The 13,262-nt window shown below is 38.7% G+C and overlaps 1 protein-coding gene across 1 annotated transcript in view; it reads left to right on the top strand.

Moving 5' to 3' along the window:
• The window catches only part of LOC146587986 (poly(rC)-binding protein 3-like), a 101,259-nt gene that overhangs the window by 37,486 nt on the left and 50,511 nt on the right, over positions 1-13,262 (top strand). The window contains 1 exon segment of the mRNA XM_085318742.1: positions 11,979-12,127. Coding sequence (XP_085174868.1) covers positions 12,050-12,127 — 78 coding nt within the window. The 5' untranslated portion in view covers positions 11,979-12,049.

Below are 13,262 nucleotides of genomic sequence, written 5' to 3'. Positions count from 1 at the left end.
TTTTTAACAGTTATTAATCATGCTTGACTGGAAAGACATGTGTAACGTACAACAAGCAGTGGCTGTAGTTGTGCCAAAGGAAGCTTTTGTTCCCGCGAGAGAATCGTATCAAAGGCCAGTGTGTCCCATTATTACATGGGCAATAGCAATGTGCAGCATCTGAAACAGGGCTTTTCAGACTTCCATGCAGAGTACTGGAGGGGGAAAAAAGAAAACAAGTATTGTTTCTTTTTGAATACTCTGTGACCTCTTTGTTTTTTTCTCTTCCCAAGTTAACTTATTCGTTGACTAAATAATAATAATAATAAAAAAAAACTCTAAAACACCCCTCTTATCCCTAACTTAAATAATGCCAAGGTTTTTGTAAAAATGGAAGAGACAGGAAATGTATGAAGTCCCTAGAAATTAGAGATGAAAAAGACTTCATTAGTTCATTCAACTCAGTTTCCTTTCCATTACAAGGCCAGCCTGTAGGAAAGCAGGCAGAAAATTTTTTAATGATTTTTTTTCCTTTAGAAGGTGCCCATTTGTCAAAATGTCTAAATGTTCTTTGAGAAAATGTTGGTTTCTGTCTTAAAAATATTGAATGAAAGAGTTTGATAAGGTCTGACCATACTGCCTTTGCAGGTCTGTAAAATTGTACCACTTGGGTTTTCCATTTCAAAGTGATATTTTTACTTAGAAATACATTATACATAATATATTATAATATCAGCAAGTTGAAATCTGTACAAGAATTTAATTGTAGAAAAATAACCTCTTTAGATTGATACAAAGATATTACACCATGCACACACAAACCAAATTGTTTCAAATTCTGACATTTTGCTTCAGTTTAGAATGAGAGTAAACCTTACAAGGATGGAATCTATAAAATACACACTCTGTCTAATTTCTCTTTAAGACCTGATCCAGCATTCCCCATGATAAGTTTTTCTGCTAACTTCAGTGTATTTTTGTAAGGCTTCAAGGAAGCTTTATGCAACCATTCTAAATGGAAATGCCAGCAGCAGTGCAGTTTCTCGAGAATATTATTCAGCCCAAGAAATACCCAAAATTCCATTTTGGGGGGCAGAAATTTAGCTTTTAATTGCTTCTCTTTTCTTCTAGTTGTCATCCTCACATCAACCAACCACAACTGCAGCATCCAAGTTTCTCATCTTTTCTTTGGTTCCCTCCAAGATCAGTAGCTTTTTCTTTGAACACTGCCTATTTTGAATCTTGCTTTATTTGTTGCTGGCTAAGCTCAGCCTTCTTACTTTGGTTATTTTCCCTCTCAATAGTCTTTCTCAGTCTCCTCAGAATGAAGTCCAGCTTATTCATTATTTTATGGTAATGGAGTGTCCAAACCTAACTATGAAGCAGAATACAGTTAGATGAACGTGGTCGCTTTCTCTTCTCCTGCTCAGTATAATAGTTGTGTATCAGAAGTATAATCTTGTAGCCTCTCATCTGCAGCCTGCTGTCATCTCCAAGGATTTTGTATTGCTGTTTTTTTGGAAATATAGCTTACTGTTAAAAACTCCTTTTCCCTAGTTGTATTGTCCTGCCTTTCTTCACTGCAAATCTTTTCATGTTGTTATCTTCCTGTTCSTATTTCTCATCAGCTTGTCCCCTTTTATACTGTCTACAGCCTTTTCAATTGAATGGTACCTATGGGTGTCACTAATGTGCTGCTAATGCCCTCTTAGAGTCATCGAGTTAGTGATGGTACCCACTATTCCAGTAAAAACTGGGAAACTACCAGAGCCTGAACTCCTAGAGGTTTTTGTTCAATGACCTTACTTTCCTCCTTGTTGATCATGCTTTCACCAACAAGTGACCTCTTCTCCCTGCCGGACCTTCAGGTTTCCCCCCAGACCTTCTCTGTAGCACTGCCACAATACCACCCTCTCCGTTTCGTTGCTTGCACTCCTCTCCCTAGGAGAGCACATGGTGGGGCTGGCTGTCCGACAACCTGCTGGCCACCCTGCTGGAAGGAGGTCACCATGGAGTTCAAATCAAAGCCTTACCTTGGGTGGAAGCACACCCGTGCTCCTCCAGGTAGTCTACAGTCCCACAAAATTTGTGTGAACTTGAAATCTTGGACATCCTGGTATCTCTTTGAAAAGTTGTTGAAATTGGACAGGCAGTTTGCGTGGGTGTATAACTTTTAAATACATAGTTACACATAGGAAGGGACTGAGGGATAGACAAAAGGACAGATACTTCATGAAATGCCTTGTGAAACCTACTAGCTGTTTATGACAAAATGTGTTCTTCCCTGTGTGAGAGTAGCACAGAATTAGCTGATGGACAGCTTTAGCACTCATTTCTCACAGTGGTAAAGCAAGRTCAAGTGATTCACTTTAGAACTTGCACTTTGAAGTCATTAATAAACTATTTGGTTTTTCTTAGCTTCTGAATACTTCCTTACAGTTAGACTTGCTTTTGACTTTTAAAGATCCTCCTAGTTAAATCAGTCACAAAGATATTGATTTAAGTGACTTAAATCTTGGCATCCATTTGGCTCTTTACTCTGAGTATTGACTGTCCATAAAAGAGTCATTTATTGTGTTTTTTTTTTTTTTTTCTTAAATCTAGTTTCAAATGGAGCTCTGGGAACTTACTGTTTTTATATCCACTGTGGAGTCCTGGGGTTCACAGTGAAGCTCTTATGGTGCTCTGAGTTTTGACTTATAACCAGTGAAATGATGATTGAGAGCTGAAACACTCATCTTGTGAGAATTGCTTTTGAAGGCAGCAGTTCCAGTGCTTCGACAGGATATTGCAATGCTGTTTTTCCTTTTTCTTTTTATCCCTGTCAGTGATGAAGTCTTCATAGCCCAGAGCCATGTTTTCAGCTGTCACGATGGTGTTACTGTTGAACCAGTTTGTCCTTCCTTCCTTTGCAGAGAATTCCCAATGCATCCTTGCTCCAAGCAAGCATGAGTGGGACCTCCCAGAAAGGGGGCCTTTAACTGATATTCCGGAGACTGAGACCATTTTTCTTCTGATAGAATAGTAGGATCCTATCTCTCTCCCTTAGATGCTATATAAATTTCTTCTTTTTTTTTTTAGTGATTGCTTGCTTTATTCAACTAGGAAGCTTGAATAGATTTTCAAATCACAGCCTTGTAAATAGCACAATTAGGATGATTACAAATGTCATCTTTTTTGCTTGCTTGTGTTAGAGATACAATTCTATCAATATATAATATTTTTTGTTTACTTAATAAAGTGAAGCATATTATTGTTGTGAGCCTCTTTTCCCTTAGCAACAAGCATGTTTTATGTTGAATGGAGTGAAATAACTGACTCATGTTTGTCAAACGAGATATGTCTACAAAACATTTAGTTTACAAATGGGTTGGACAGATATAACAAATATTTCTAAGGCAGATGTCACTTGAATATTGATGGAATTATAAAAATACAAACATAGAAATATCTTTTTGTTCTGTGCCCAGTGGGAACATACTTAATGGGTTAATGTCTCCTGTTAAAGAAGTTTCTCTATTTCTTGTATTGCCTTGGTAATTTTTTTTTCTTTGATCAATACAAAGCTATCAGTATTCTTTGTGTACTGGCAAAGGAAATTACAATTCTTATTTTTGTGTGTGTTTGTGAGACCATTTTTGTTAAACAGAAGAATGTAAAAAAATCATGCTGTTAATAAATGCTTACTAAATCATGTCTCAGCAATTTTAGTATTTGTTCACATCTACAGTGCTAAAAATGGACCTCAATTCCTTTCTAGGATTTAGCTATATTCTACATATATAAACATACTATATAAAATTTATTGACATATACATATATATATATAATGCAAATATACATATATAAAATATTAGGTAGAATAAAATATCTTGGAAATAAGAGTCTGTGAAAAGAAAGATGTTAAAAAGATGCAGATATATTTCTTTTCAGATCCATAAGCAAAGTTTGTTTGCCCTAGAACATTTTTAGTCATTGTCATTTTATTTGTTTTGAATAAAATTGAGGTAAATTTGCAATTGAAACGTTATTTCAAAACRAAAAAAGTTTCATTGATGAAGTGTCAATGTTATGTATTTGAGTTCTGGGGACAGAGATAATTCACAGTGTTTTGGTCATCAGAATCTGTTTGTTTGGGGTGGTTAGAGGGGAAGAGGTATGGACTGAAAATCTTTTATTGTATGATTGTCTAAAGGTAGTTCTGTGTTGAAAAGATGACAGTCCTACAGTTGGTAGTCTGTTCAGACCTTACCACGACGCTCATGTTGACTTATGTGTACATCTTTACTACATTTATCATCTTAGATCCTATGAGGTTAATGTAAGTGAGTTGACATATTTGTTTCTTGGTTGAATGTAAGCAATTGAAGCCAAGTTTCTATTTAAAACTTGAGTAGGATCAAGAACAAAYAAAATTTGAGAAACACAATACTTAACCTGAGGGTTTGGGAGACACGGGATAAAAGGACAGGTAAAGCTGATTTTGTTCTCAAAGCTGTGATTAGAAAATAGTCTTTGGTAAATGTCTGGTTAACTGTAAGGGTGTGTTGTCTCTCCTGATCTTGGAGGCTGCCTGGTCCATGTTGAGGCTTCCAGTCTGGGATCGTTGTCTACAGCTTTTCTGGATTTCCTGAGACTTGATTTCCAGGCATTTGAGGGCCTCTAGTGCCCATTTGTCATATGATGTTTCGTGAAGGGGTAACTGTATTTTGGCAAAGTGTGTAGTTTTCTATTTGGATGCAACATAACAATTTGATATTAACTGATATTAGATGAGTAACTAATGCTTTAATTTTGATACGTGGAGATAATTTTGAACATAGTGATACAATAGGCTTTACTGCATTTCTCTGAGTATGGATACCCAACAAGTTTTACCAAAATGTTCTAAGTAGCAGAGTCAATAAATATGTTGCTGTTCATTTTCTTTGCATAAAGCAAAAAAAGGAGCATCCAGTGCCATTGAATGAAGCATATTCTTTCCACCTGGCTTAAAGGACACTAGTCCTTTTGAGGAACGAGGCTCCTATCTGTACTCAGCAGTTGAATGTGCATCAGATGAGAGTAAAAGGCACAAGTCTCTCTAATCCTGCTATTCTCTTCAAAGATTTTTTTTGTCGTATGGTTATCTGTAGCCAATCCAGATGGAGATATATGTACCTGTATTAGTGCTATAGGGTAAGGATTTTTCCTATTTTAGGGAGAACAGAAAGACAGCTTCTCTTAAGGAAAAAGTGGAAAAGTGGCACCTCTTTAAATACTTCACAAAATTACCTGGGGAAGACAGCAGTCCTGGAGTCTTACCAGTTTTTGTACTTGCTATTGCCTTTACAAGTTGTTCTGCTCTTTTCAGTTTATCGTTTTCATACCAGTTTTGCATGTCTTTGGYGAACCTGCTATTTCCAGGGATCTGTAATAACTGCAGGGTTTAGCGTAGCGCATGTATAGAGRTTTTTACAGTAGTCAGCAAAAAGAGCACGTGGCCTGTTAAGGTGTGCAGCTGTCTTCTGGTAACTTTAAGCTGGTGGAATCATGTGCTGCTCTTTAAACCCTTTTGTCTTTTGAGCTAACAAGCTTACCACTTTTTTCATAAAACAAATGCTTTGTATATCTGTTTGTATACTCTTCTTTTCTTTCTTTGACTACTGAGACAATAAATAGCTGGTGATAGCTGTTACTTTTCACCATATCTGAAAATAAGTTCCTTGAAGAAAAACAATCTGATTGGAGCTGGGCTTGATTTTGATTGTACTTTGGATTTATTTTTTTAGTTTTGCCAGCRTTTTTCTATATAATTACACTGTTTAGTCCTTTAACATACAAAGATGTTACTGTAAAGTGAAAAGCTATAGATAATAACTGCTTAGCTTATMAAAAAAAATGAAAGCCAAGTACTTTTTTTTCCATTTGATAGAGTGAACCCCTTTTCTGGTAAATGCCTTATTCTTWATTATTTAAATTCTTCTATATATGCCTAAATATGGCTTGATTTCTATTGGCTACATCACCAGTTCTTGTCCTATAGTAATTCTCTTACATTCCTTTCAGTCTCCTTTTCTGTATTCCTTTCAGTCTAAATAAAGGAATAAAATAATAAAAGTAGCACAAATCTCTCCCTGAAGAACTCTACTTTGCTGAAAGCGCAGGTCCCTTCTTCTCATAATGATCGCTTGCGCTGCTTCTTCCAATTCCAGGGAGGTCTCCCTCCACCTGTGGGACTTCTGATTAAGAGGACGTAGTTGCAGCCTTTTCATGGTTGCCTGTGTTCCGTTTTCTCTGGTCTTCTTTGCTCACTCCTTACAATCTTTTTTTTCTTTTCTTTTTATGGTGACTCTTTGTTATCTATTTTAAAAGAGTTATTCCTAATTAAACCAAACTCTGAATTATTGTCTTCGTAACAGCAGTGTGTTACTGTCCAACTTCCAGTGCTTCATAACTGCTGAGAAAACTCTTTGTTCATCTTTGTTCATCTTTGGGTTACTCTGCTTATGTTAGCCTTCTTRTTCAGTTCCTGTCTTTTTTTTTTCCTGCTCCCCTTCCCTCTGGCTTGATCGTCTGCCTAGTTATCTCTCCTTTGGGATATTTTCTTATATTACTGAAGTGACAGTTTTATTGTGAGAGACGAGATGTTCTCATGTTTCCCCTATTTAAGTTTTCGTCTTCTACACCTACTGATACTTGGGAACTAGATGACAGAGTTTAAGTAAATGTTCTCATTTGAATTACACTTGCCTTCTGCTGAATGTCACTCTCATTTCCCTAATTCTTTTCTCTTTATCAAAAAGAAAATTTTTCCTTCCAGTTGAACAATTGGAATTTGTCCTTTTGAATCTTATCTGTAGGCTCATTCTTGCTTTCTTCATAATTACATCTTTCTGTTGATGATAATGAAGCACTATAATTAGATTTAAGGGTCCATTTTGAGGCTCCAGCGCAGGGAATACTGTGCTGGATGTGCTATCCAGTTTCATCTTTTCTGCGAAGCCCAGATCTAACAAGCATACAGTCAATACCGTACCTACCAGAGCAGGCCGCCTCCTTGAACATTTTCAGGCAGGTCTCATTTCCACACTGATTCTTCTCACTTTATTACCTGTGTGAGCCAACTGAGGCTTCAGCTCTGTCTCTCTCCCTGCCTTTCTTCTCCTTTCCTCTTTTTCCCTTTGCCTTTTGGCACAGCCCTGTGACCGTGTGGCTCTGCCTCGTTGCACCTACCCACACATGCTCTCGCTTTCACTGCCTCCTTCCTCTCGCTCCTCTGGGTCTTCTGGATGAGCAGCTTTCTTCTCTCTTGGCAGATTCATGGATGTCAAATAACTTCCTGCGGCTTTCAACTCAGAGATCAACTGCCTGATGTCTACCTTGGAACTAGGTTGATTTTATTTATCTCTTTCATCCCTGCCTGCCRTGGAGTCAACAGTTTTTCTATCCTGTGTGCCTGAAGTGCTCACCTTAGAGATTTAAAACATATATTTCTTATTTTTAAACTTTTAATGATTTTTTTTTTTTTAGACTGCAACCATATTCTCTGCCATCGTCTCCTTATTTTCTTGGCAGGGGATTAGTAGGTTTGAGGGACAGAAGAAAAGGGTTTATGATGTTGAATTTTCATGGCTCAGGCTTCAGGCAGCTGTCTAACCCTCACCCTTCTGCCTCATGGATCCATAACCTCTGTGCATGTGGTGGGGGGGGGTGTTGGTTGTGTCACTGCCCTGCAGCTGTATAACCCATCTTGCAGCTTCCCTCATTAATTCAGTGAAACAGTTGAGGAACTGTGGTGTTCTTTGAAGTATCCTGGTAAACGCATGGCTGAGCTGTGTACTGTTCTAACCACTTAACCTACCAACAGTTATTGAAATACCACGTTAGAAAATTGGTAGCTTTTGTGTAGTGAATAGTGAGCATATAGGGCATCCCATGTTATGCCAACTTGGGTTATCTAATGTTAAAAATGCATACAAACATGTGCTTACATATAAAAGCCATTTACATTAGATCAAATGTCTCTTTTACTGGATTTTTTAAACCATTATGCCTGTTTTTCTGCATTTGGATGCATGTTCCCACTTAAAGAGGAATTTTCTCTTTTAAATTAAATGCTAAATAGCAACAGGAATATCTTCGAATGTTCATGCTCAGCCCTGAAAAAGGCATGAACCTGCTGTTTCCTGGGACATGTCTGAAGTGATCTGCTTATCCTTGGTCCCTTTTCTTGCTTGTTACTCTGAGCTGCAGAGCCCTAGATCTCCTATTTTGTGCGTTCATCCTCAGCCTGAGGTCAGAGGGAACATTCTGTCCAGTTGGTCTTCTGGCTCTGCCAGCTCTCCATTAGGTAGGGTAAAATGCATAAGACCTTACCCTTACATTCTGTCACACACCTGACTGCAACTGCTTGTGCAGTACTCCCTCTGCTCCCCTGTGGACACCCTGACTTTCCTCTAAAGTCAGGAAAAGTGTGATAGATGGATTCTTTCCTAGTCTGTGTGGCTTCTCTCCCTAAGGGCCCAGAGTAGCCTTGGGACCCCATCACACACAGCACAAGAAAGGCAAGTCTTAGGTAGTTAGAATAGCATTTGCTCACACAGGTAGGCATACGTAAGGCAGGAATATAATAAAATGTTCAAAATGCTGATTTTGCAAAGGAGCAGGAAATTATTTTTCTGATTAAATATTCATTATGTGCTCTAATATTACAGTGGTAGGTTTATAAATACATGGATGGATTGCTGGCTGGATAGGAGGCTTTTTAGAGGAAACCACACTCTTCCTAGTGCCAGGATCTGACATCTCCATACTTAAGGAGATCCAGGCCAGTGCGTTTACAATGAGGGGAAAAAATTGCTTTAATTAGTTAAAAATAATAAGATACAATAATACATTTTATTTTGATCTCTCTTTAAAGCTGAAATATTTAGGTAATTAGCAATCCCCTAGGTTTACTTTACAAAGCTGTAAATGTTTTATTAAAATACACAGACTCCCAGGACACCTGGGACAGCAGTAAATGACCTGGCAAAATGAGCACCCTTCTGTCTTTATGGTAAATGTATAGATTTCATGTATTTTCTGAATGCCCTTCTGAATTCATTGCCTTTGTGTCTCATACAGCTGCCTGACTTCTTGCATGCACACATGTGCTTGGCCCTCCCCGAAACATCTGTGCTGCTTCCCAGCACCAGGTGCCACAATTCACTTTTTTCAGGGTTCATCTGAGAAAGCTTAGGATTTGGGTTGGCTTCCTGCAAAAGGTTTTCCTGTGATCGTACTGCTGTAGTTTCACAGCACTCAGCAAAAGGCTGTGGCAGCTGTGAATCTGTATGTTGTCCAGGATTATTGTTCCCCCATGGGAATAAATTTCATTTGAAACTTATAGGTTTACCTTCATCACCAAGTTCTGATCCAGCAAAGGACTTAGGCACCTAACTGCTAGTTGAAAGGCATCCATTATGTGAAACTTTCATAACATCCCCTAAGCTACTGTAGGTTTCTAGAGATGTCAAGCTAATTTTGCTCCAGGAAAATCCAGAATGCTGAGTTGCATGCTGTTGTTTATATGGAAAACCACTTATGTTTTTTTCCTTGATAGAGCTGAGCTATAAATGCTTTGCTCCTGCCTGATCTTCCTTAGGAGAGCAGTCCCTGAGAAAGCAGCAAGTAGCAGGTGAGCCCCATGGGCCTGTTCCCRTGTTAGTCTGGGAACAGCCATGGTGGCCTCCACCATTCTTCTCTCTGTGTTGGAAGGGATAATCTTATTCACTCATTTGTGAATTCAACTGTGAGTCCTGATCTAACCTTAAAGAAGGAAAATGCAGCCCAATACCTTTCTCAGTCATGTCCTACCAGCTAACTTGGGCCATTTTCCTCTCACCCTCTTGACTGCATGGTGCGTCAGGGGCACAGCCAGGCTGTTTCTGGKGTCTGTCTTCTTGTCCAGGCACCTTCCTCCCCTTCTACTTTTCTCTGTGCAGACAGGTGATACAATAATGTAGGTGAGCCTAAAATTTTTTTTTTTGGAAAAAATAGGATTTATTCCAATGTCACTGGTCTGCCTCGTAAAGCATATGGGATGAAATGTAGCAATTCCTTGTTGGTTAGGGAAAATCAGCCCTGGTAGTGGAGCAGGTAGATAGGAGCTGCTCTGTGGTAGACTCATGGAYTTACTTTTAGGAAGGGCGAGTTTGTAGTACTCTTTCCCCTTTCTSTTTTTACTTCTTCTACTCAAGCATGTCTGCCTCTCACGGTTGTGTCCCTGGAKGCACAGAAGCTCCCTGTGGCTCTAGACATTTCTGCTGAGACCTTAGCAAAAACTACATCTTCCAGGGTATTTTCCAGAGGCACAGAGGTCAGATGTGGCTTGGCCATTGGCAGATTTGGACTGAAGCAAGACATATATACTCAGCCTTCAGAGGAGTTACTGTCTGGGATGATTTTCCCATAACACACAAAATGTCTAATAAGGGGAAATGTCAGTCAGTGGAGTTAAGCCAGATAAAAAGGAGTGCTTTTCCTCACATTAGTAACAAATCTGTGACACTAGAACTTTTGGCGACCAGGAGAATGGATTGAAGAAGGGGTCAGACAAATTCATGGAGGACCRGGCCATCAATGCCTATTCAAAATGTCAGTCTGGATGTAGCCTCTCACTCAAGAAGATCCTGGATGGCTATGACTCTAGCAAGGGTCACTCCATACATGTTTCTTAAGCTTTCTGTTGACCTCTTTCATAGATAACACTTTCAGCTAGATGAACTTTATTTTGGTCTGATGTGCCAGTTCTTAATGGCTCTTAAGGTGGAGCCTAATCAGTTGATGGAGCAATCTCTGCTTGATGGTATTTCCTCTGTGTTTTCAGGGCACTGATCTCATAGGTCTCTCTGGTAGTTTAGTCCTGTGTCTGAGGCATCTACACAAGGGGATGCTAGCCTGCTTCCCCACTGGATGTTGATCTACCTTCTAAGCTGTCACCTATAGCATGTTTACCCTTTGGTGTGCTCAATAGTTGGTGCCTGAGCTAGCCAGGCTTTTAGGAAGCTCCAAATGCAAAGCTCATRGACAGGATTGTCATTAATAAGAAACAGTGATGTGCATTTATGGGTTTTATGTTATATAARATAGGCCTGAAAAGGCCAAAAATGAGCAAGGAAACTCTAGGCCTTTTCTAGTGTGGAATTTGCCTGCCCTTGCTAGTATTCTTTCCTGCCCCCATTTTTGCTTGTAATGGTAAATGCCCTTGTGTTACGAAACTCATAATACATGTTGTTTGTCCCTTCAAGGCCAGTCCTTGCAGCTTTATTAGCATATTAGGATATTTGTGACTTTGCAAATGACAGAAAATCTGCAATTTGTCATTATGAATTAAAAAACATGTTCTTTACACTTAGGGCTGAAGCTAGGCTTTAGCCTTGGAAGGACTGAACCACCTCTGGGCTTGGTAGACAAATATGAAGTCAGACAGTGCCCAGATTTACAGCAGCAAGTGGCTCTTAGTTACTCAGATGTCTTTGATAATGTGTCACCTGCTGGCGCTGGTAGGGATCAGTGTTTAGGCTCAGAGTAATTTCTTTCTAGGTGGAGAGAAAATAAAAATCTATCTGCAAAAGCAATAAGGGAAAGAGGTAGTAAGAGAGCGAGAAAGGGAGAGAWGTGAAAATAGTACCACACACATGTAAAAATATATGCATATATGTGTATACACACAACAGAGATTAACAGAAAGAAAGTGCTATTCAGAAGAAAGCACTGTATTTCAGTTTGTGTTCTCTACTTCAGCTGGGGAACATAGGAAGTTAAGAGATTTTTGAAGGTTCCAGAAGAGAGTTTTATCATGTAATTGGTAAAGAGTTGGTTTTGATAGTAATCAAGAGCCTTTTAAGCACTAAAGTGTAGCCCAGAATATCAAAGGAGGCAATATGTTAATTGTTTTGTACAACACAATATACTCAGTTCAGAGGAGCTTCAGCCACTCAATGATAATTTTTTCCCCCTTTATTTCTTTGAAGGTTGACTAAGTGAAGAAGAAAAAAAAGAAAAAAACRAAGCTGCTTTCAAGCATAGAAGAGACAAGACCAGGATGAACACGAAGGACGCAAAAGTGACTGAAGGAGGTCTCAATGTCACGCTCACCATACGCCTCCTCATGCACGGCAAGGTGAAACATTTCGTTTTGCCCTAGCAGTTGCCATCAGAGTCTGATAAGGAGGTCTGTTCCTCCTCCTCTAACTCCAACCCAAAGCGCCATCGCTGAAAAATCACCCCCCTGCCTTTCAAGGCAACATACTTAAATTTGTGTTGCAGTCTAAATTCAAAAATTCATTTGAACCATTCCAGCAGCAAAAAAGAGTTCTGTCATTGATAGTTAGCCAAATTAGACAGCCCTTGCACAAGGCTCGCCTATCTACAGCTACCATCTTTTCTTGCCTTTCTCATCATTTRCTGGACTTTACAGTCTTTTGAAAATACCAGAACATTGATTTTTGTGAAATAATGGCCACAGAATTACTGTGTCTGTTGTATTCACACAGGACGATTCTTCATTATTCTATTATAGCATCTGAATATATACATATGTACGTATATATGTATATGTACATATATGTATGTGCATATGTATATATATGTGTGTATATATTCTGATATAGCATCTGATATTTCCATCTGAATATGAAGAAAAACTTAACCYACCTGGACACAATCCTGTGCAACATGCTCTAGGTGACCCTGCTTGAGCAGGGGGGTTGGACTAGATGATCTCCAGAGGTCCCTTCCAACCCCAACTATTCCGTGATGTTATTAGAGTGAACCTCCTGATATAACAGGTGTTTGTCCACGTTGCCCGTGGCTTCAATTGGGAAGATTAGACAGCAATTTCATCTCTGTCTACCACAGCACACAGTTAAGTGTGAAATCTGTGCCGTAGACAAGGTGCCAATTCAGCATTGTCATGCTTGACAGTCTGATAGATGTTTATTTCACATCACAAGATCACAAAATGAGTTTTTTATTAAAATACATTTCATAGGTTTGTTTTGCAATGTTTGTATGGCCAACAATGGACATTTTTAGGCTTAAGGAACAGATGTTATGAAAACATCTGTTTTCAGATGTTTGGCTCTTTTTTAACAAGGGGCAGTGAAGATATATGTCATTCTACAGATCAAATTTGTATATATAAATATAAAAAGTATTTTTTTATGATGGAATTGAGTTTATAAACTGAAAATATATTTATATTTTAAAATAATGTATACTTTCAACTCTGTAGATCAGAAAGCTGTGGCATAAAC

This window comes from Rhea americana, unplaced genomic scaffold (genome assembly GCF_003343005.1).
Source record: "Rhea americana isolate MKP2758 unplaced genomic scaffold, rheAme1 scaffold_55, whole genome shotgun sequence".
Classification (NCBI taxonomy): domain Eukaryota; kingdom Metazoa; phylum Chordata; class Aves; order Rheiformes; family Rheidae; genus Rhea; species Rhea americana.
This window is presented reverse-complemented; position numbering and strand designations above follow the sequence as displayed.